The sequence below is a fragment of the Trachurus japonicus genome, chromosome 3, assembly GCF_045865225.1.
Source record: "Trachurus japonicus isolate A0001 chromosome 3, Traja_1.0".
NCBI classification, from domain to species: domain Eukaryota; kingdom Metazoa; phylum Chordata; class Actinopteri; order Carangiformes; family Carangidae; genus Trachurus; species Trachurus japonicus.
The window spans coordinates 40,537,600-40,559,606 of NC_140909.1; the positions used below are offsets into that span (position 1 = coordinate 40,537,600).

At 44.8% G+C, this 22,007-nt stretch overlaps 1 protein-coding gene across 1 annotated transcript in view; it reads left to right on the plus strand.

Annotated features, from left to right (window-relative positions):
- Positions 1-355: 355 nt before the first annotated feature.
- The window catches only part of tle3b (TLE family member 3, transcriptional corepressor b), a 34,048-nt gene continuing 12,396 nt past the window's right edge, over positions 356-22,007 (plus strand). Inside the window, 11 exon segments of the mRNA XM_085772757.1 lie at positions 356-371; positions 902-1,125; positions 1,791-1,891; positions 2,148-2,211; positions 4,221-4,265; positions 10,738-10,800; positions 11,732-11,806; positions 18,289-18,381; positions 18,383-18,453; positions 18,455-18,492; positions 20,247-20,263. Of these exon segments, the coding sequence (XP_085628883.1) occupies positions 1,102-1,125; positions 1,791-1,891; positions 2,148-2,211; positions 4,221-4,265; positions 10,738-10,800; positions 11,732-11,806; positions 18,289-18,381; positions 18,383-18,453; positions 18,455-18,492; positions 20,247-20,263 (591 nt within the window). The 5' untranslated portion in view covers positions 356-371; positions 902-1,101.

A 22,007-nucleotide genomic window follows, 5' to 3' on the forward strand; every position in this document is an offset into this window, starting at 1 on the left:
GAGAAAAATTCAACCGTTTATTCGCTTTAAATATTCTTTGGACTTACTGGAATATTGGTGCGCTGTTTCTGGATCTAACATAGGCTTTCTTTGAAGTTGTCTGCTGTCAACAACTCGTCCCAGTCGAGTGGTTTCCAACGTCCGACCGGACGGAGAGACGCTCTCCGCCGCGGGATCACCGGGTTTTTTAAAGGACTCTCAACAAGTAAAGAAGTGTATGAAAAATAAGAGACGGCGACGGACATTTCCCGCTCCTATCACTCCGCGGTGACGGCTACAAGTCGAGGATATTAAGCTTTGTGTTTGGATACTATTTTTTTTTTTTTTTTTTACCTGTGGAGAAGAAAGGGGAGGAATCGGTCGAGACAAAGGTAAAAAGGACTACGAGGAGAGAGCCGCTAACAAGATGGGTGGTGGTGGTGGTGGTGTGGCTTTATGGCAGCTGACTTTGAGAGCAGCAGCTCCTTGTTTTCCGATCTGACCGGACCACCAAAACACCCCGAGTGTGTGCGTGCGTGCGTGTGTGTGTGTGTGCTCCCCTTTGTGGAAACCAAGTCGTTAGATTAACGAGAAAAAACAAAGCATCGTGTGGTTGAGGATGTGAGTGATCAAAAGTCTCAACTTTGGGATGTATTTGACACACGTTTTTGCTGCCACACTTGTTTTTTCCTACTGTGGTGCAAAACACACATTTAATTTTTTGGCGAACACGTTTTTTTTTTTTTTTTTAATTGGCATGACACAATGATAAACTGACATCTTATTCTCGTTTTTAGTCATTAGGTAGTAGCCTACGGTGAAGTTCATTAAAGAAACCCACTGATTTACAACCAAGGTGCAGCACTCCTTCCTGCGAAAGTGAATCAGCTCTTCAGCTCTGCCCCGTTTTCTGTTTGTTTAGGTACAAAGGGGGGGAAAAAGGCCGGCGAGGTGATACATCCAGTGGTCGGGGTCTGAGTGTGCGCTTCGCAGCCGAGAACAGGGCTTTGTCCGCCGCCATCCTGCGTGTACAGGGGAGGGGGTGGCGGTGATTTACCGCACCTTCGCTGGGATTACGGAAAGAGAGAAAACACAGCGATTCCCTTGTGTAAAGGACTCGACATGTATCCACAAGGCCGGCATCCGGTAAGTAGCTGTCTTTGTCACTGTTTGTAAATTGATGCAACTGCGCCGCCCATCAAAATAGCCTAATTAGCTCGTCGGAGTGGAGCTGCTGATCCACACCTTACTATTTATGGTCTGCATCGGTGCTTTGCTCGGCGCTCCGCTCTGCGAGGAAAGAAACTGGGAGATCGTGTTTATTGGCAGCCAGATCAAAGATTTTTTTGGCTGAACTCGAGAAAGCAATCATCACCTCCTTCTGCAAGCTGACTTAATTTTTATGTGCAGTTATACTTTTAGTTGCATTTCCAGTGCTGAAAGGTTAATTGAGCTTGTTGCGCAGCATGCACTGAAACCCCCCCTAGCACAATCCTCTGCCTACCATGTAACATTGCTTTGAGGATGGATGAAGACCCCCCCCCCTCCACTCCACCCTCACACCCCCTCTCTCCGCCGCCATCGTTGCACATGTTGAGTGAAAGTGGCTCCATCCTCTGCCACTCAGAGCTCAGGGGAAATGTGAGGACAAACCATTAAGAGAGAAAGAGATAGAGGAAGAGGGGGGAAAAAAATCCAGTTTACTAAGAAACAGCAGCAGGAGGAGGTGGTGAGACAGAGATGAGACTATTATCTGGGGCTGTGATGGTGGGATTTACACCTGTGGTATCTGTAACCTTGTACATTTCCAGGCACCTCACCAGCCAGGGCAGCCTGGCTTCAAGTTCACCGTGGCAGAGTCCTGTGACAGGATCAAAGACGAATTTCAGTTCCTGCAGGCCCAGTACCACAGGTAATGACTAGCCTACTGTAAACAACATTGACTTCCTGGAAAGAATAGGAAGAGGAAGCTGCCTCTGTTTTGTGTTTTGTTCCATTTATGCAAGTCTACATTGAACACAAAAATACATGTATATGACACATGTATAAGTTTGTTATTGCTAAACACTTAGATTTAAGATGGAAGATGTTCATTATCAAATATGTTGTTAAACTAGCACAATCCCAAATTAATCATGACCGTATCTTCCCTCCTCTCATCCCCAAAGTCTGAAAGTGGAGTACGATAAACTGGCCAACGAAAAGACAGAGATGCAGCGCCACTACGTCATGGTAAGAGCAACAATCCTAAAGCCGAGAATCTGATTTAACAGCCGTATCCTCCCTTTTGCCTCAGGTGAACAGTCACAGGTGGTGCAGCTGTGTGGTGTTTTTGCACAGGCCGTGTTAGCATTTGTCCCGTCTTGGTGCTGTTGTTGACTCATGCCTGTGTTTTCATTGGATAAGAAGGTGCGGGGGGGGCGGGGAGGGGGGGTGGAGAGGCAGTTGAAACTCAACCAGGGGTCAAATGTCCAACTATTGATTGTCGGGTGTGACGACCCCCCTCAATGGCTCCGGGGTCCTTTTTATGACCCCCCCTTCCCCTCCTCCCCCACCCCTCCCTAACACACCCAACATGACCCACTGGGGGTTAATGACTGGTCTGCCGGCTTTGTGCATGAATCAGAGGGTTTCCTGCACTCTTATTATACTCTCCTGGGGTGAACCACGGGGTCGCTGAGACGCTTTAGACACACCCAGGAGTTTCTCAGATGTGGGGAGACTTGGTGTGTTTCTCTTTCCAAGCATTAAAACAATAAACCGCTTGTTGGGGCCAGATGTATAATATCCCAATATTATTAAAAGTGCTTGTGTAACACAATCTGGAAAATTTATTCAAAACGTAACATGAAATAATTAATTTGATGTCAGTGCAGTAAACCACATGTCTTTCTTTTGTCAAGACAAAACTGCACAATAAAAACAAAAACTTAGATTGAGATTCGTTGATGGCGTCGAATGAATCAGTAATTGTTTTGAAAATGGATTTATCATTCAAGCCTCCTTTTTAATCAAAGAATGCACAACATCCACTGTTTCCAGATCCTTTAGATGTGAAGTGTTGCTGCTTTTCTTTGTTATTCAAGACACACGTTTGGATTTTGAACTGTTGTTACAACAAATCTGAGCAATTTGAAGGAAACAACGGAATCAATAAATGGACAAAATGATCAGCGGATTAACAATGACAGTAATTGGCACAGTCTAAATCCAAATTCAAGTCATATTGATGCATAGGTGTTCTCTAACATATTGAAAGTTGATGTGCTGCCTGGCATTTCGCTCTCTAGTTATGTGCAATCAGTGAGCCGGTGCTTTCATCTCAACTTGAAATAGGTGCTTGATTTCTATGAAAAACCTCTGAAGGGTTAAATGTAAAACTGTTCCTGAGCTGCAATTAAATCACATTACGTTCAGTTCAGAGGCCCCTGGTGATCAGATAGAGACTATGAAATCTGTGCCTCTGCAGTGACGACCTAACTCTCAAGTTCTTTTAATGCGGGGTGGAAAGCCACATTGTGTGCGTGGAAAAAGAACAGTCTTTATCTGACAAAGTGATATGACTTCAACTTGATTCTAAGTTTATGTATTTGTGCGCTTATCTTGTTTTCACATGAAAGGAATGACTTAAACCAAACGCAGCAGTATGTTTGTTAAATATTATTTTCCCTGCGAGGAAACCAGAAGGTGGTGGGAGTAGGTATAATAAATGGAAACTGTTTGCTGTGTGTTTGATAAACAGCACAGACAAACTATTAGGCTTTGGTTTGTATGTGGCGGTGGTGGTGGTGGTGGTGGGCTCACAAGCTTTTGGCACACAACAGCAGATAATGTTGTTTTCAATAATAGCATTGGCTTTCCCCTTGGTTTTCGAAGCCATAGACAGTGTTTGTGCTCAAAAGCTGGCAGTGCCTAGTCGAAGTAAACAGGAACAGTAGCCAGTCATCTGTCTGCTGTGGCTGCAAAAAGTACATGAAGTTTTCAACCTCTTTGGTTAATGTCAGTGTTTATTAATTGTTCTCTCCCGCACTGAATCATGTATGCAACTTCTCTTTTATTGTTTGGGTGCTTTTTTTTTTTAGCTCTGTGGAACTAACAAGTTCACTTGTATTCCTATTATGTTGCTCACAAAGGGCATGGAGGATACATATTGCCTCTTATGACTTCTGTGATTCAATGTGCAAATGAAAACGTATCTTTGGTCAACGTTCTTTAATGGTTTTTTCCCCTCTATTTTACAGTACTACGAGATGTCGTATGGGCTCAACATTGAGATGCACAAACAGGTATGTAGCCATATCAGAGATGGGCTGTGTATAGCCAAAACAATGTTGTTTTTTCCCCCTCAGTGATGAAGGGATATAAACACACCGTCACACACACACACACACACACACACACACACACACACACACACAGACACACACACATACCTGACCTTAGTTTCTGCCCTCATTCTTAAATGCCTTTTGAAGGCATACCCATACCGGCTTCCTGTAGTGAAAATGCTGACAGGCTAAACAACACGAAGGGCATGCTGCCTGATGGGGATGGTTTGATAAGATTAAAGTGAAGTATTTGGCAGGGAGTCTGAGAGGATGTGTTTTTGTGTGTTTTGTCCTTCTGAATGTGCGTGTGCGTCTGCCTGGGTGTGTGTATTAGTGTGTGTGTGTGCAGGCATACACATGCCTACACTATTCCGTGTCTGTTTCCCACAGTGCCAGGCGGGCTAAAAGCTCATTAGTTCAGCTGCCACCCAGCACTGGGCATCACGCTGCAGTGGAAAGACTTGTACAGATGAATATGTCAAAACCACCCAGGGAGCAGTCTCAGTAAACTGGATGCATGGAGGAATGAGGCATATATATATTAAAATCACCTAAGCCTCAGACTCTGACCTCTCTGCGTCGCTTCCAGTTGATCTCTGGCCTGTCGTGTCCAGAGCTCTGGACGCCGCAGCTTGGTCTAGTGTTTGTGGAAACCATCCCTCAACACAAACACTTAGTTGGCTCAAAGCTGCTGCACCACCAGGGGCGAGGCCTGCTGTAGTTTCCTAGAGCAAGCTTTAGTCAGCCCAGCAGTGCTGGTCTGATGAAAGAAGAGCTTTCCTCACTGACTTAGTTCTGACTCCTGTCTAACAGCTTCTAAAAAACCATGCTTCACCTCAACATGTTGTCCCTTGGAAACAGTCTGCGTGTGTTTGTGTTGCTCAAGTTAAAGGAAGATTATCTGTTTTGCTTTATTTTAAATGGAAGTATTTTAGTATTGTAGGTGCAGGTTGGACAAAACAAGTTCTCAGGATTTCTTTTCACTGAATTATGAAGAATATTTTTATACTCTTATATTTAATGGACTAAAGAATCAGCTGTAAAACAGTTGAGATTAACCTGATGGTGAAAGCAGTTAGTATCAGAAACCACATAACAACTGTACACAAGGGTTCAGTCTGTCTGTAATGACCTTTTAGGGTGGTGATCAGCTGATGTCTCCAGACTCTACAGACCATAGTCCTGGATGTAATACATCCTACTCTCTATAAGTCAACAACCTCCATATAAGTCAGATAAAAACTGTATATAGAATTGCAAATCACCAGTTTCATTAAAGAGCTGACCTTGAGGCTTTTAGTCAGCTACATGACACCCACATCTTCTTTTCCACTCTTTGTATATGTCTCAAATGTATCAGCATTATCTTTTATTCTGTTCACTTAAAAGGAGGAAAAAAGAAGAGCATGATCTTGAGGTGCCCATCTTTTATCTTTTGACACTTACATTTCCATTTTCTCCGATTCCTCCCCGCTTTCTGTTTCACTCAGTCATCTTTGCCTCAATTCTCCTCTCCCACCTCCTCCTCGTGCCCCTTATGTCTTTTCATTGCCTTCCACCCCTCCCCTGTCTTGCCCACCACCACCACCACCCCGACGATGTGATGTGAATGATGGCCCTTGTGTCATTAGCTGTTTGATATGATGTATGAGAGTGGGAGTCTGTCAGAGAGGGAGAAAGGGAGACAGAGAGGTGGGGTGGAGGCTCCATGGCCCCTCACATCCAGAAGGTTAATGGCATCAGTGGGAGGGTAGCCCAGTTGGAACAGCAGCACACCACACAATTCATCAGGTGGAGACGTTTTCTCATTTTTTTTTGTAGGCATGCGATGTGTGTGTGTGTGCTGTTGCTGTGTGTCGCTAACAAGGTGTCTTTTCCGCTTATGAAGGAGCTGGTTGCATCTCAACCTCCTCCACCGTTCTTGGAGATTTTCTTGTCAGGTACTTATCACAAACAAGGAGGTTGAAGCAAGGCACGGTTGGGGGGTGGAACTTGTTGTCGTCGGTGGTGGGTGCTGATGGCAGTGGACAAGACGAGCTGGAAAAAAGTGTGTGCGGAGGCGGGCGGGCGGGGGGGGGGCGAGAGGCTTCAGGGTAAATGGGTTAATCGACTGGCCCTCTCCTGCGCATCTTCTTTGTTTATCAATAAGCCCGGCGGAGTTGACGGGAGCGCCGTGAATAATGCATGATTCCCGCCACCTCCCCCATCCCCCCGGTGAACCAGTGTTTGTGATGACATCAGCGAGAGGTAAACAGACAGCCCTTAGCCGTCCATGTGATCTGGCGGGGGGGGGGGGGGCTGGATTATTGGATGCAGGCGGGCACATCACGCCGCCTCTGTGGAAGATTTATTGCAGCGTGGAAAAAAAAAAAGAGGCGATAAACTCACTTTGTGTTGTTATTGCTACAAAGCTGGATTGAAAAGAAGGGGATTGGCATTTGCACACACAAAAATAAATATTCATAACCCTTTACATGGTAACACCAGTGGCGTCTTTACACAAACCCACTGTAACTCAAGTTCCAGCAGACACAGCTTCCCCTGCGCTGCAGCTGATTTGAATGGCTTGCTTGCTTGCAAAGGGATGTGTGGCTGCTGGGGGGGTAATTTGTTTTGACAGTGTCTCTTATGATGGCAAAGAGTGCAGGGTGGAGGTAATCACCCTCGCTCGCTGTCAATAAGTGATTTTAATTAGCGCAGCTCATTAGGCTGCCTCAGCAACGTGCCCTGCTGACTCTGTGGTGTGGGGTGTGGTGGTGGTGGTGGGGGGGGGGTTGCTTTGTTTTTCCCCTACCTCTGTTCTCTGTTGTGCTCCCTGTTTATCTCCCTTGTACGCCTGCCTACGTTTTGATTTCAGCTGTCTCGGGTAAATCGAAAGCAAAAAAGAACACAAACGGAGGAAAATCCAACTCACTGATGATCCTATACCTTCTTATCAAATTTGGCGGCTTGCGTCTTGGTAGCCATTTTGTGAATCAGTTTTTTTTTGTGTCTGTGTTTTTTTTTCTTGTATCCATTTCCTCACTTCTTGAATGAACGAGGGGAAACTGAGAAAGTGCTTTATCGAGGGGAGTCATGTCCGTTTCCTGGATGGAGGAAGAGGCTGAAAAGGAGGAGCAGAGGGGAGGAAGAAAGAGAGAGCTTGTGCAAATGAATAATTTATACAGGATTCCTGGAATTGTTTGCCAAGGTGATGATGGCCGACCTGTCTCTAAGCCAAAACAAACTGACTACGAGAACACACACACAGTCTCTCAGGGGAGGTTGACGAGGTTACTGGAGGCTGTGAGACGAGCTTTATTTTGATAGCCGGGCTAGAAGGGCTGGTAGAACAGAGTTACACAATTAGTGCCTGACTGTGTGTGTGTGTTTACTACTCAACCAGCTGATGGTGGTTTTGGTGTGTCGGTGTTGATGTGGTGAAATGGGAAGAAAGTGTGTGTGTTGTGTGCACATGAACTGCATAATTCAAAATAAGAACTATAAATATATATTGTCTACATCATGAGGATTTGAACTCTAACGAAATCAAATGTAATCTGTTGGAAAACAGCCCATTTCCATATACACCCCCCTCCGCAGAAAAGGATGTCACTTCCTTTTTGTGTGTATGAGCTCAAAATAGAATGACATGCACATGCAAAATATTCCTCATGCATTTGTAATGAACAAGATACCTCTAAGTGCCTCTTTCTTCCTCGGCTCTGGCTGAGAAGATAATTCCCAAACAGCCATCTCTGCCCCCCCACACCCCCCCCCTCCTGTCATATGCCACTTGTTTTCCTCGCCAATTGAATCCTCGTCAGAGACTCTGCTCTCCACTCGGGGGCTAATGCCTGGAGCGACAAACAGCCAAATGGCTTTCAACGCACCATTGACAGAGGGATGCAATGGAGAGAGAGCCTCTCCAAACTCTGGTGCTACTAGACAACCCTGAGTACCTGTAATTGTGGAGCTGCAGTGAAAAGCTTCTGCTGGCTCAAAGGCTTCTGTTTTCAGTGGCTTTAAGTGTCAATAAACTCTTTCCAGTGCCCGTCTCTGCCGCTAAAAGCACCGTGGAAAACAGCGCCTGCAAAGTAAAGTGGGAGTCATTTAAGAGTGCCGGGGAGTCATCGGATGTGATGCGTTCTAAGTACCCCCCCGCTTCAAAATGACTGTCAAAAAGTCGTGTAAATAAGCCCATGTGCCCATTTGCCCTCTGTAACGTGGGTGAACTCTGCCCGAATAGAGTGCAGAGACCAGGTTTTTAAAAAAAAAGAAAGACGACATATCTGGCATTGATCCAGTGGAGGGGTGTTACAGCACAGTTTGTCTCAAGTTGAGGCATGAGTCATGTTTGCCCCGGCTGGCACTCTAGTAAATAGCACCTGTGATATGATGGACGGGCAAAATGTTGAGCATCAGCGCCGCAATAATTAGGGCACAAAAGGGAAAAACAAAAATGGATGCGAAGGAAGTCTGTTCTATTGTTTGATTTCCTGGCTCCAAAAGTAATAGTCTAACTCTGGGGGTGAATTTCAAAGGAAGCCAAGGGTTCGGGAACATTTAACCTTAAAAAAAAAAAAAACGGAACCCACCTCGGCATGATCTCAGCTCTCAAACCACCTGGTGCTCCAGCTTGGCTTTTCACAAAGAACCCCAGAGAGAAACCTGTGTGTGTGTTTTTTTTTTTAAACACAGTGCGCCGAACGATTCGACACAAAAAGCAGAAGGCACCTGCATTCCACAAATGTTTTTGGCCCCAGACGGCGGCGGCTCCAGAGTGGTGATTTGGTAACAAACAAATGGATGCCTTTTTCTTTTGCGAACTGGTTTGTGGCGAGCGTTTTGCGGCGTTGTTGCTCTAGAGTGTATCGGCATACCGCTGTTTCCTACAAGCCCCACGTCGCTCCCCCCTCGCAGCCATTTCCAGAGAAGTGGTGCGATACTGAAACACTCTAATCCTACTGTGTGTCATTGTATCCAGCCCCCGCTAATGATGATGGTTTATGAGTCTCTATAGAGCCCCCTCCCTCTCTCTATGTCTGCCCCCTCCACCCCCCACCCCACTCCTCCTTCCCCACAGTTATCCCTCATTAATTTCCCGTGCCGATCAGATCGACAGGCCGAAAATTCAATTTAATGACCTGCCTCTGTGCTGCGCCTAATATGATTTTACAGGCTGTTCTGGTCAGGGCCCCAGCCCAATTTACATAACGATCAGCCGTGCCAGATAGCGTTGCCCCAGCAACAGAAGAGGGGGAAGATGACAGAGGAAGAGGAAGAAGAAGAAGGAGGGCGGGCACAGAGGGGAGTAGTGAAGATTAGCATGGAAGGGGTGTGAAGAAGCATTTGGAAGAAGGGGGGGGGGGGGGTGCTGGATGGAGAGAGAAAGCACAGAGCGTCTAAGGTCAGACGGGGGTTGTGAGATAATTCCTGACAGGCCAGTAAAGGTCTGTCCCCTCTTCTTTCCTTCTTTTCCTGCCTCCCCCCCCTCTCCTCTTCCAGAAAGGAAAGAGTGACACAGAGGTTGTGCAGAGGGCCGCTGGCACCTCCTTTTACCCCTCTCCTCCCTCCTCCCTCCCCCCTTTTCACAGTCAAACAAGGTTAAGGGAGAAAATGACTGGAATGCAGCACCGTGTAAAACGGCGGGAAAGACCTCTTCACCCCACACACACCTGCTGGGCCTCCACCCCTAATCTCTCCCAATCAATTAGTTCACCTCCCTCAGTTCAGTCAAACCACATTACCTTAGTGTCAAATCAGAGGGTTTCACTCCACCATTCATCACCCCCCCACCATCCCATCTCCCTCATCCTGCTTTCTACTTTTGTGTTTCTATCCTCCTCCTCCTCCTCCTCCCCCCTCTTATTCCTCCTCCTGTGGAAAGTACAGAGTTTAAAAAAAGGAAATGGGTTTGGGCAAAATGTCTTGGGACGTTCAAGTGCGGTAGACAGATAGTCCAGTATATCCATTTGTCCAAATGTAGCGCCGTAAAGTGCTCTATGTTTGTCGAGCCCTGCAGTATCATCTGACTCTCCCAGCTAATATTCCACGGTCGATACCAAAGATGCCTCTGATAGATAGGGCCGGAGAGTTAACCTGTCTGCTCCAGCGTTCCCCACCCTCCTCTCTATGGGCTGTAATTATGAAGTATGGACCTCATTAGGGTCTCTCCAGCCAGATGGTATTAGCATATTTCAGCCTCCTAATGAAATAAGGCCTAATGGAGGCAGGAGAGAGAGGGAAGGAAATTTGTTCCAAGGCGGTCCCAATTTGGTTAAGAAATACACGGTCCATCCGAGGGTCGTCGGAAACAAATGTGTGTGTGCGCACAGATGCACACGCTTTTGTAATATAGGTAGTTTAACTGCTTAATTATAGCGTTGCCCATGGCGCGCAGTATACTGTAAGACTATCACTCTAATATTCTGTCTCTCTTCTCCTACAGACTGAGATTGCCAAACGTCTCAATGCAATTCTGGCTCAGATCATGCCGTTCTTGTCACAAGAGGTGAGTGTCAACAAAGCTGGCAACATTTGAAGAATGTGAATGAGTCTCATTTCAGTCACAAGCTGTAGTAACTGCACAAAAGCCTTTTTGCAGTTATTATATATACACATATACTGTGTATATATATATATATATATAGAGAGAGAGAGAGAGAGAGAGAGAGAGAGAGAGAGAGAGAGAGAGAGAGAGAGAGAGAGAGAGAGAGAGAGAGAGAGAGAGAGAGAGAGAGAGAGAGAGAGAGAGAGAGAGAGAGAGAGAGAGAGATAGAGAGAGAGAGAGAGAGAGAGAGAGAGAGAGAGAGAGAGAGAGAGAGAGAGAGAGAGAGAGAGAGAGAGAGAGAGAGAGAGAGAGAGAGAGAGAGAGAGAGAGAGAGAGAGAGAGAGACATTACAGTTATTGTGTCAACTGTGACATTTATTGTTTACTAGGAATAAAGATTTGAAGCAGACTTGAATTGAATCACAAATAAGAATGTGCCCATTATTTTAAGTACGCAGCATTTCCAAAACATACTGATCCTTTACCTTTGCCACCTGCTGTTTCATAAACTGCCAAACAAGATACAGAAAATAGAAACAATACATCTGCCAAACCCACAGTGTTCTCTGAAGGGCAAGGCAAGACTAAACATGCAAGGAACTAAAACTGGCTGTCACTACTGACAATAGATTTCAGTTTTAGTGGTTTTTATTCACTTTAACTGGCATTCATCTCTCTCTCTATATATATGATATATTATTTTGAAGTTGTATCATTGATTTTAAATGGGACTAACTCATGTCTGTGCATTGTAGAGGATATGTTCCCCTTCATCTCTGAAGTGCCCATTTGTGCTGCTACCTACTTGCATTGCTGTGTTTTTTTTCCTTCACTCCTTTGTAATGAATTCTTTAGCATCAGGAGTCTCATCCTTGTGTTTGTGTGTCCTGCAGCATCAACAGCAGGTGGCTCAGGCTGTTGAACGGGCAAAGCAGGTGACAATGACTGAGCTGAATGCGATCATCGGGGTACGTGGACTTCCCAATCTGCCTCTGACTGTGTGTATACCCCCTTTTTCTTCCTTCATTTGACCCGAGGCCAGGGGCAAAGCTGCATGCACAGAGGAGAACTGGCACTCCCAACACAGACACATAGGCTAACCCGAGCACGCCACATGACGGAGGTTGAGTTCACCTTACGTGCTTCAGCTGAAGCGTTGCATTTCAAGGATAACCTCATAAAAGGGCAACAGATTCAGGAGGAAAATGGGGGTGAGAAGGAAATAAAGGCAGCTTAGCATATTAATCTGCAACCATTTCCTCCCTCCTCTCTGTGGCATTTGAATGTTCAGGATGAATACAAACTAGCAATGCCATGTCCTCTGCATTGCAGACTTGCCCCTGTCTCAAGTGGTTTATTGTGTTTTTTTAATTTAAGTTTGCCGTGTATGCAATGTGCTCTAAACACTGTCCGCAGCTGTAATTTCACTGATTGTTGGTTAACCTGTCGGCATGCAGCGTGCGTTTCCTAACAGCAGCTCCGCTCTGATTTTCCCCTCTCGGGCAGAGTCAAAGACCATCTGATATACAGTAACACAGGCCAGGCTGAGATCAGATCATGGTGTTTCTCAGATTTCACTTTGGCTGCACTTTAATTAGATAAAAGGTTCCAGCCAACAGGCTTACCCCTACCTCTGACCCAATAGCAGGAGGAATTAGAGCGGTCAGGTTAGGACAAGCATTGTGATTTGCAACAGAGATTACAGCAGTATGGACTTAACAAGCAATGAACATTAGTGAGGTATAGTGGATAAAAGATTTAGCTGGTGTTCAAGCAATGTTGTCAGAGTGGGTGGAACAGGAAAGTCTCCTCTTAGTCCAAATTTGGGGCGTTGACTGATTATTTCATGATGGCAGCCCCTGCTGCAAGTGTTGGAATGATGTTGTTTGACTACTGCATGAATTAGCTTCTCTTTGCTGTAATGTTTTGTTAAGACTTGATTAATAGGACACTAATAGATGCTGTAGTGTGTAGTTCTGTTTAATTAGCCATCTATTAATGTTAATATTGGATTTTCACCTGCATGAAACTACCAGCCACTGAGGACTTTCAGGATTCAGCAGTTCAGATATCCAATAGGTTGTTTGCAGTCACGTGATTCCGATGACGCGTGAAGTTCAGATGGGGGGCAGGAAGTGGAGAATGGTGATTGGAAATGATGGAAAGCGAGTACTCAAAAGCGTTGGGTGAGCCTGCACGTAGCAGGTATTGTCTAAAAATAGAAAAACATATCGGATATGATCCATACACACTGAGGAAAAGTGAAAAAAAAGACAGCGGAGTAGAGAGACTGCAGGGTGTTTGCAGCTCGGAGTCGAAGGAAGGGCGGAGGATCGGCCAGACGGTCAGAAGGTGATCGGCCCCCGAGCTGCGAACACCTGGTGGGGAATCACATCGCTGTGTTTCGGTCACGTAATCATTTCTTTCACCCACAATGTTGTTATTATTTTGTTTTTCTCGCTTTGTCCAGCTGTAGACAGCGCAAAACTTGGGCATTTTCCTACCGTTTTCCTGCCAGCAAAACACTTACTGCCCCCCATCTGCAGTCGTGACTCTTGACCTTCTGCGTGACATCACCTGCAAACCACCTATTGCTGTCCAAAATCCCTGACATCTCCTACTTTGAATTTCAACTCAATTTTTCCTCATTCACCTGCTCATGGACAAGGTCTAAACAATATGACACGCATGCTGCATTATATCCACAAACCTGGTTGTAGGACTTCTCAAAATTGAACGTGGTACACTTACATTTGGTAACCATATAATACTAAAAGCCTTGTTTTCTTCTTCATTCATTAAAGAGCATCTGCAGCATTCCAAACTTTTAATAGAGGAAAAGAGTGCACTTCAGTAATTGACCTTTTAATTGTAGCCACAACCCTGAACACCCAAAATCCACTCTGGCCAAATATACTTTTAAGTTTTTTTTTTCTCTTCCATCTGCTTTTATTTAGAAAAAAAAAATATGAAGGCTAGCTGGTTTTTAATGGCCAGCTTGGACCCAGATGAATAACTGGTCCTTTTGATTAGCCCTCTGCAGCAGAGGTTAGTGAGCGGTTAGGTTGTCCCAGTGGTAGGGGGTCAAGTCTAATGAGAGGCAGATATCGAAATTCGATTAAGGTAAATGAGCCAGGAGCACAACCCCCAGTTTTCAAGGTAATTACTTCCCATTTCCTCCTCTTTTTTTTCTTTCCTTTTTTAAACCAGCTCAGTGAGACTGTCTACAATGTGAGTGACCCTGCCTTCATTAAGGGTGGGCAGGACCAGACAAAACACACACACACACACACACACACACACACAGGAAAACAGACTTTAATTATTGGGGTGAAGAAGACATGGCAGGTGATCAATCTCCATGTCCCCACAGTGTGAGTCTTGTCATTAAAGTCTCAGCGCCGTTCAGAGAGTATCAGGCTGTGGCAGCTCTCTGCAGCCATTAGATCAGAAAATAGATTTGAGCCACACACATGCACGCACACATGCACAGACTCACGCCTCTGGCTCAACTCTAGATCCGATGATAGATGTTTGCCCCACAGGGACAACAGGGGCCACCTATAGCACTGGGTGGCAGCATATGATCCAGTACGTTTATATATTTATAAGTCATAAAGTCATTTAATCAAGCAAAAAAGACCAGAATTTGGCAGAATCCAGCTGCTCACATGGATTTGATCCTTTTCTACATCTTTTATCATTCTAAATTAAATTATTACACTTGTAGCTAATTGTTGATTGAAGCAATGGAAGCTGTCATCTTAGACAGTAGAAAATTGTTGTGAACATTCCTTGTGATTTTCTAATTTAACAGACTCGATGCAAAACTCAAGAAAGAAAAAAAATATTCTAGAAATTGGAAGAAAAGAAAAAAACCTAATACAAAACAACCAACAAAAGCTTCAGTTTACCTTATGATGTGCTGGACATATGAAAATGACAAAAGTAAATTAATGCTTAATGCCACAATTTCCTGTTTCCATAATATTAAACTTTACCAAACAACATGAGCTACCTGCCTACAACCTGAGTGGCCTGAACTGAAGTGGGTTGAATGACCCATGATGCAAACTGGCCCTCATGCATCTGCAGTGGTTTGCATATTGCCAGAGGTGATACACAAGTTTGATTTGACAAGTGTCAGGGGTGTTGTCTCATTTCCATGGTTTCAACATACGGCCAGATAGTACTTGGATAATGGTTAACGAGTCAGTTAGAGGCTACGTGCTACTTATCAACCACCCTTTTATACCAGCGGGTTTTGTGCCTATTTGCTGCAATACAGGAGCTCATATTTCCATCTCGTTTGAGTATGTCCACAGCGACACACACACACAGCGGTTTGACTCATCTGCATCTACACATTTCCTACAAGCACTTAACACCTGTCAGTGCTGCAGCAGGATGAGGCTACACAGAATTATTCGTATATTGTTATTTAGATGGCCTGAAATTTCAGAGCCACTAACTAACAAAGCTTAGCATTAGTGCTGTTTTACTAGAGTCTGTATTAATTAGGAATGCACCGACATTAAGATCGGAAATAGGCTCAGATATTGACTAAATAGCTAGATTGAGTATCGGATAGTGCGGCTGATCCATGATGTTGATCTGTCCACTTTAATTCTACAGCACGTTTCACAGGTTATAAATTAGGAAAGTCATGTTAAAGTCAGGTCCGATACCTTCACTGTCCTCCACATGGCAAGATGTCCAAGCCCAGGTATTGGGACTGAAAAAGCTGGATCGATGCATCCCTAGTATTAATAGTTGATTAATTAATTAGTATCAAATCTGCAGTGATTATAAGCAATTTTCAATCAAAAACCCCTCCCTGATCGCTGCCATTGGTTGTCTTAATGGGATTATCTTTGGTATTTGGACTGTTGAATCAAAAACAAGTCGTATGAATAAATCACTTTGCACTTTCTTTTTTTTTAACAGGCAGTTATAGAAAATTGAAAATGCAGATGAACTGATGAAATAAGCATTAGCTCCAGCTCTAAAATGTGATGCTTTTGTTATTTCTGGCTGAACGTGTCCCTCTCTCCCCTTTGAACCAGCAGCAGCAGCAGCAGCCACCACATAGTGTCTACCCGGCCTTCATGGTCAGTGTTCAGGAAGTCACCAGTCACAGAAAACCAGTCTGTTTCTTTTTAAGTGTGCTGCTCGCTTGGCAGTGTGTGTGTGGCAGTGTTGTGAAAGGAGATGATGCCTGTGGAGGGGGAAGCACGACTTGGGTGTGTTTTTGGATATTTTTGGCATCTTGTCCTTTGTCTGCATTATTCAGTTTTGACAGCACTTCTTTTTTTTCACATTACAACTAACCTCCAAAGCATTTCCCCTGCGTCTCAATTCGATCCCGTTACTGAAATCAGTCGGGTCTAGTTTTTTTTAGGATGCGGTGTAGTCTAATCTTTGTCGTGACAACTGAAGAAAATTTGTTGTAAAGCACAGGATAAGGAGGTAATGTGGTGATCATTGCCAGACTTATTAAGCCGGTCTGCCAGCTGGTTTGTGCTGCTGCTGTTGATGCTTGTTCCACCTGACAGTACTGTTCTGCAGGGAGCCAGCTTCGCCTAGTTAACTTTAATTGCCTGTTTCCTGTGGAAGTTGCCTGAGCTGCAGCGGCATTTACACATAATGAAAAAAGATAAGTGTGAAAGGAAGCCAGCTCTTTATCCATGAATATTGAATTGGAAGCAATTTATTTTCAGAAATTTTTCCTCTTTTTCTCCACCCCCCCTCCCTCACACACATACACACTCCCACCACCCTCCATAGCCCCAGCCACTCCCTTCCCTCGTCTCTCCTCGCTCCTCTCCTCAGCCATAGCTCGCTAATGAGGCTTCTTGATAATGATCCCTGCACGCTTTTTCTCATTAGGCACACTCAATAGGGACGTCCCTGCCTCAATCCCTCCTGCTCAGTCTCTCTTTCATTCTCTTGTTATTTTCTGATTCCGCCTCCCCCCACCCCCTTCTTTTCTTGTTCTGGCTGCCCCTTTCTCACTTTTTGCTCGTTTTTTCCCTTTTCACAACAAATAGGCTGCCGGAGCACACACACACCGGTACAATATCGATTAACAATGCCGCCCGTCAGTTGCTTATATCCATTGTGCAATTCCAGGTCCAGCTCCACATAATGAGCTGACTGAATAACGGCCAGCTGCTAACTAGACCTTTAAAATGTGGTGAGCCACTAGATATGCTCTTGTCTGGGTTTTCCATTTTATGTAATGAATGTATGGATGAGGTCATTGAAGTTCTATCTAGTGAGCAGAATAGCAATCATCGTTTTTTTTTTTCTTTTTTAGAGAGGCAGTTGATGGATGTGCTAAGTGTTATTTAACCTTGTTTTAAAACACTTGCTTCCCTCTTGCCTGAGTGGTTATTTAACTCCTGTCTATCTACTCACTCCTCTTTGGTTGCCTCTCACACAGACATTTGTGGCCTCTTGGGAGGTGTGTGTGTGTCTATGTGTGTGCGCCCTGGTGTTCTCTGTGCTTAACAGCATTTTGCTAGAGGAGTGGGCATGCGTTGCTTGCTTTTCCTATGTTTTGAAAGGTTTAAGTTTTCAAGTATGGACCTATTGATTGATGGTTAATTTTTGATTTTACTGTCCCAACTATGACATGAAAATGTTGATATTATTTCTGATGACAAGATAGTTTACAGTAACAGTTGTCACACAAATAGTATTAAGTGTTGTAATAAGTGAGCACTGTGTTTTTATAAAACTAAATCTAATATAAACCCTGGGGCACAACATTGTAGCTCATTCGTACCCAAGCTTTTGCTCAGAGCTGATACAGTAAACGTGGTGTTAGACGTATTAGTCAGTCAACAGAACATGAATCATTCATTTTTAAAATTTCATTCATCAAGCATCAACATGAACATTTCCAGTTTTTCGTCATTGTTAATGAAAGACATTAATGTTTAGTGTAAAGTGCTAGCCAAAGAAAACATGATGTATGAAGACATCAGCTTGGCCCAGCAGCACGCTCAGCTTTTCTTAGTGTGTAATTAATCCGATCGATCAGTTGGAATGTTTCAGGTCTACACCATCTATTTTGGGTCAGTAATGTACAACCAAACACAGAGGACCCTGAAAACACTGAAATATTTTTCGATGAGTGAATATGTCATAATGTTTATTCTACTGTTTCAGCTGTCCAGCATTCTGAATCAGATAATAACCGCGCTGTACATCAACAGCTACGAGCAGAATCTGTTTTTCCCTCAGACAGTGAATGAGCTGGATCAGCATGTTGGCAGTCACCGTCGGTCTGCTATTATGCATAAATGGTTTGGCCTTGAACCGAATGTTGTCAAGCCAGCTCAGCTCTAATGCACGAGTAGAGTGCGGTCATTCATGGATTCACTTTCCCAGCCGACCCATTTGTCCTCTGTCTTGTCTCCCGTCTCTCTGCGTTTGTTTACAGCAGCAGCAGCTTCAGGCTCAGCACCTTTCTCACGCAGCCCATGGCCCCCCGGTCCAGCTGCCCCCACACCCCTCGGGCCTGCAGCCGCCCGGCCCCTCCCCCTGTGACAGGCGCTGGCTCCGGCCTGCTGGCCCTGGGCGCTCTTGGCAGCCAGCCCACCTGCCCGTAAAAGCGAGAAGAACCACCATGACCTGGAGCACCGAGGTGAGGAGCACAGCCTGCCACACACACACACCGCCTGCAGCATGTCACTGCTGACAGCTGATTGGAACTGCCAAGGACACACTTTGCAAGGCAGATATACATTTGTGCTAGAAATATGGCACTGTGTTTTAAGGGATAGTTCAACATTTTGGCAAATTGGCCCATTGCCATAATCCCTATAGTTTTAGGAGTAGGTTCGTTACCATTAATTGTCGGTGCAAGCTATTTTTAGAACGGCGGAGCAGAGCCGTGAGCGGCTCAGAGCTACACTACGGGTCACACACTACGGAGGCTAATGGGATTTCTTGGTTTCCCTCATCATACTCATCAAACACCAATCACAATCACCTGCACATTCACCACGCTATGAGATAATAACGGAACGTTACGAGACTGAGTTGTTTTAGAGGTAAATTCATGCTGATGCGCTTTCCCGTCTGGGGCAGTTTTTCGGCAAGCAGTCTCTGCATTTGCCTCGAAAACTCTGTCTGGTAACGTTCTGTTATTATCTCATAGCGTGGTGAATGTGCAGGTGACAACTTGTCTGTGAGAGCGTTGTTGGATTGTGTATTTGATGAGGGAAACCAAGAAATCCCATTAGCCTCCGTAGTGTGTGACCCGTAGCGTAGCTCTGAGCTGCTCGCGGCTCTGCTCCGCCGTTAAATTAGCTTGCACCAACAATTAATGGTAATGAACCCACTTCGGGATTATGGCAATGGGCCAAAATGTTGAACTATCCCTTTAAATCTATGTGTTGATGTACAGAATTACATGAACTCAGACACATTAATCATTTTTAGCAAAACTTCCCCCAGCCTTAAGTAGCCTATACTTCTATTAGGAGACAGCACACAACAAGTTTTGAACATTTGATCTGCCACTGATATGGAGGAAACACATGTTTTTAACACTGGGTTTATAAATAAGAGATGGAACAGAACTGTTCAGGTCACAAAATTACAACCCTTTGTACCTTTGTTTTGTTAAAACTTGAAGTACCAAGCTCTATTTTAAAGTTCTAATGTAGCTTTTTTAATGAGTAAAATACTTTATAGATTAATGATAAATCATAATTGATGAGCTGTTTAATTGCCAGGTTGTGAAGAATTTTTCTTTTGCTGGTCAGTTTTAATCTCAGTCACTTCTATGATGCCATCAGATCTGCAGTTAAATATGTCAATAACCACTTATGAAAAATGTTTTCATATGACTAAAAAAGACCTAGAATTAATTATAAAGGGATTGATTGATTGATTGATTGATTGATTGATTGATTGATTGATTGATTGATTGATTGATTGATTGATAGTTTTCTTGTAAGTTCTTGTAATTTATCAAATCCTCAGTTTATGTTAATAAATGGGCTTGGTCCAGGAGTCACAAGCTCTCTGTTAGAAGGTCAGAGGTCACAGAGTCTACCTGATGAACTAAAGATCTGAACATGACTAAATAAATGTCCTGCTGGAGTAGAATAAACACCGGCTCAAGGTTTATTACAACCTGTCAGTGGTGGCTTATAACTGATAAACTGTCAATGTACATAGGCATTGATAAAACAATGTTTATGATCCCTTTAGAAAAGGTTCCCAGATGTTGGTAACAACATGAAAGCACTCCTCTAGTTGAGTAATAACTTTATTGCTGTAATCTGATTGGATTGTGGAGTTGTGGTGTGACCCGTACTAATTTGTGTTTTGCTTTCCTCTCTACTGGCCCCTCATCTTTTCACTCGCCTCTGGCCATTCCTCTGAAAGAACGTGAGTCGAGCACGGTACGTTGACTCTCCATCTCCTGTGTGTCTCTTGACTCTGCCGGTCCCTGGCTGGCTGTGTTTGGTGATTAGGTGTACTTTACATAGACTTAAGCCCTGTTCAGGGGAAATTCATGCTCCGAGTGTAAGAACATACACATTTTTGTACTCTGGGGGGTATAAGCTGACTGAAATCAAATAATGAAGTCTGGCCAAATAAGCCGGTGCCATCTAATCCAGGTGGAAAATGACTCCAATCACTGGGTGAGGATTAGTAGTCAGCTACCTCCTTTAATTTCAGCACAATTAAAAGCGACTTTGACTCTCCTTCTCTTCTTCCCTTTGCCACTTTAAAAGGATTTATTGTTGCATGTGTCCAAAACCTGACTCCTTTTCATCTTCTTTTATCTACTTTCCCCCTTTTTATTTAGCATCTATCTTTGTATTTTCTGTACTCTCTTCTTATCTCACTCCTTCTCTCCCACTCTGCCTCTCACCGTCTCTATCTCTCTCTTCCTTCTCATGTTCAAGTCCTTGTTTATTGGACTGGCTTAAAGCTCTCAGTTAGCCTGAGCATAACGCTCTGTTGGATCTGCTCGGCCAGATTGAGTTCCCATTGACTGGCCATTCTGAATGGGCCCACTCATGTCTGAAGGGAACCCAAACTCTCCCTCATTTCATATGGTGACGAGCGGCTGCCAACTCCACCTTACCTTATCTCCCCCCCACCCTCCTCCTCCTGTCCTCTCCAGTGCGCACACACACACACACTGATGCCGACTCTTCCTGTCCTGTTGTCTCAGGTCATCTGATACCGAGGTTGGAGACAAGTGTGGGGTTATTGAGTCTAAGCAATCCTTTAAAGGTCATGGGCTCAGCCACGCAGACGAGGTTGTAATGCAGTGAAAGATGTTTGTCCGTCAGACAGCGTCTTCACCACCACCGCGCCAGACGACAGCTCTTCTCGTGGGTTTCTACTCCACAACAGCAGCTGGACACATTTCCATATTCTGACCTCGGGGGGGGGGGGGGGGGGTGGAGACGACAGAAAGCCGCTGGGTTTGCAAACCTCCAGGAAAAGTCCCGACTCCGTGTGGTGGCCAAAGGCGAGGGGGGCAGTTTCTGAAGGGGCCGGTATAAGTGTATGTGTGCACGCTATTAACTCCCTGACCACAGCGGGTTTTTAAATCGTCACTCTGGGCTCAGGAGGTCTTCTTTAACGGCATCCTTTCACTCGCCGTTCAAGCTGTTACCTTCTCCGCTGCTCCTCTTTCTCTTTCCGTCATTTGCAGCCAAGATGTCAGACATCTTCCTCTCCCCCTCCCTCCCCACACATCTTTCTGTTCTGATGAAGGCTGGGATTTGTTGAGCTGCCCAACATTGTGGGCCAGCCTCAGGGTTTGCTGGCCTTCACCCCTCCTCCTCTTCCTCCCCCCTCTGCCTGTTGGGTTGTTTGGCAGTGCCACCCCACCACACCATTGCCCAGACTACAAAAATCCCGTTTGCAGCTTCTGAGAGGGTGCCAGCCTGTCCGGGCATTCTCACTAGTGGGGAGAACTCATTGCCACACTGCTACGCTCTCATTGCTTGCCAAGTTCCTTTCCTGTTTTGCTCTCTTGTCTTTCTTCCTCTTTTTTTTTCTCTCTCTCTCATTTTCTCACTCTGCCTCTTTCATGGCTCTTTTCTCTGCTGGCAACACCCTCTTTGTGTCTTCACATTGCACTCTTGTCCAGGTTCCCTCAATGGCCACTTTCTTTCCTCCCTC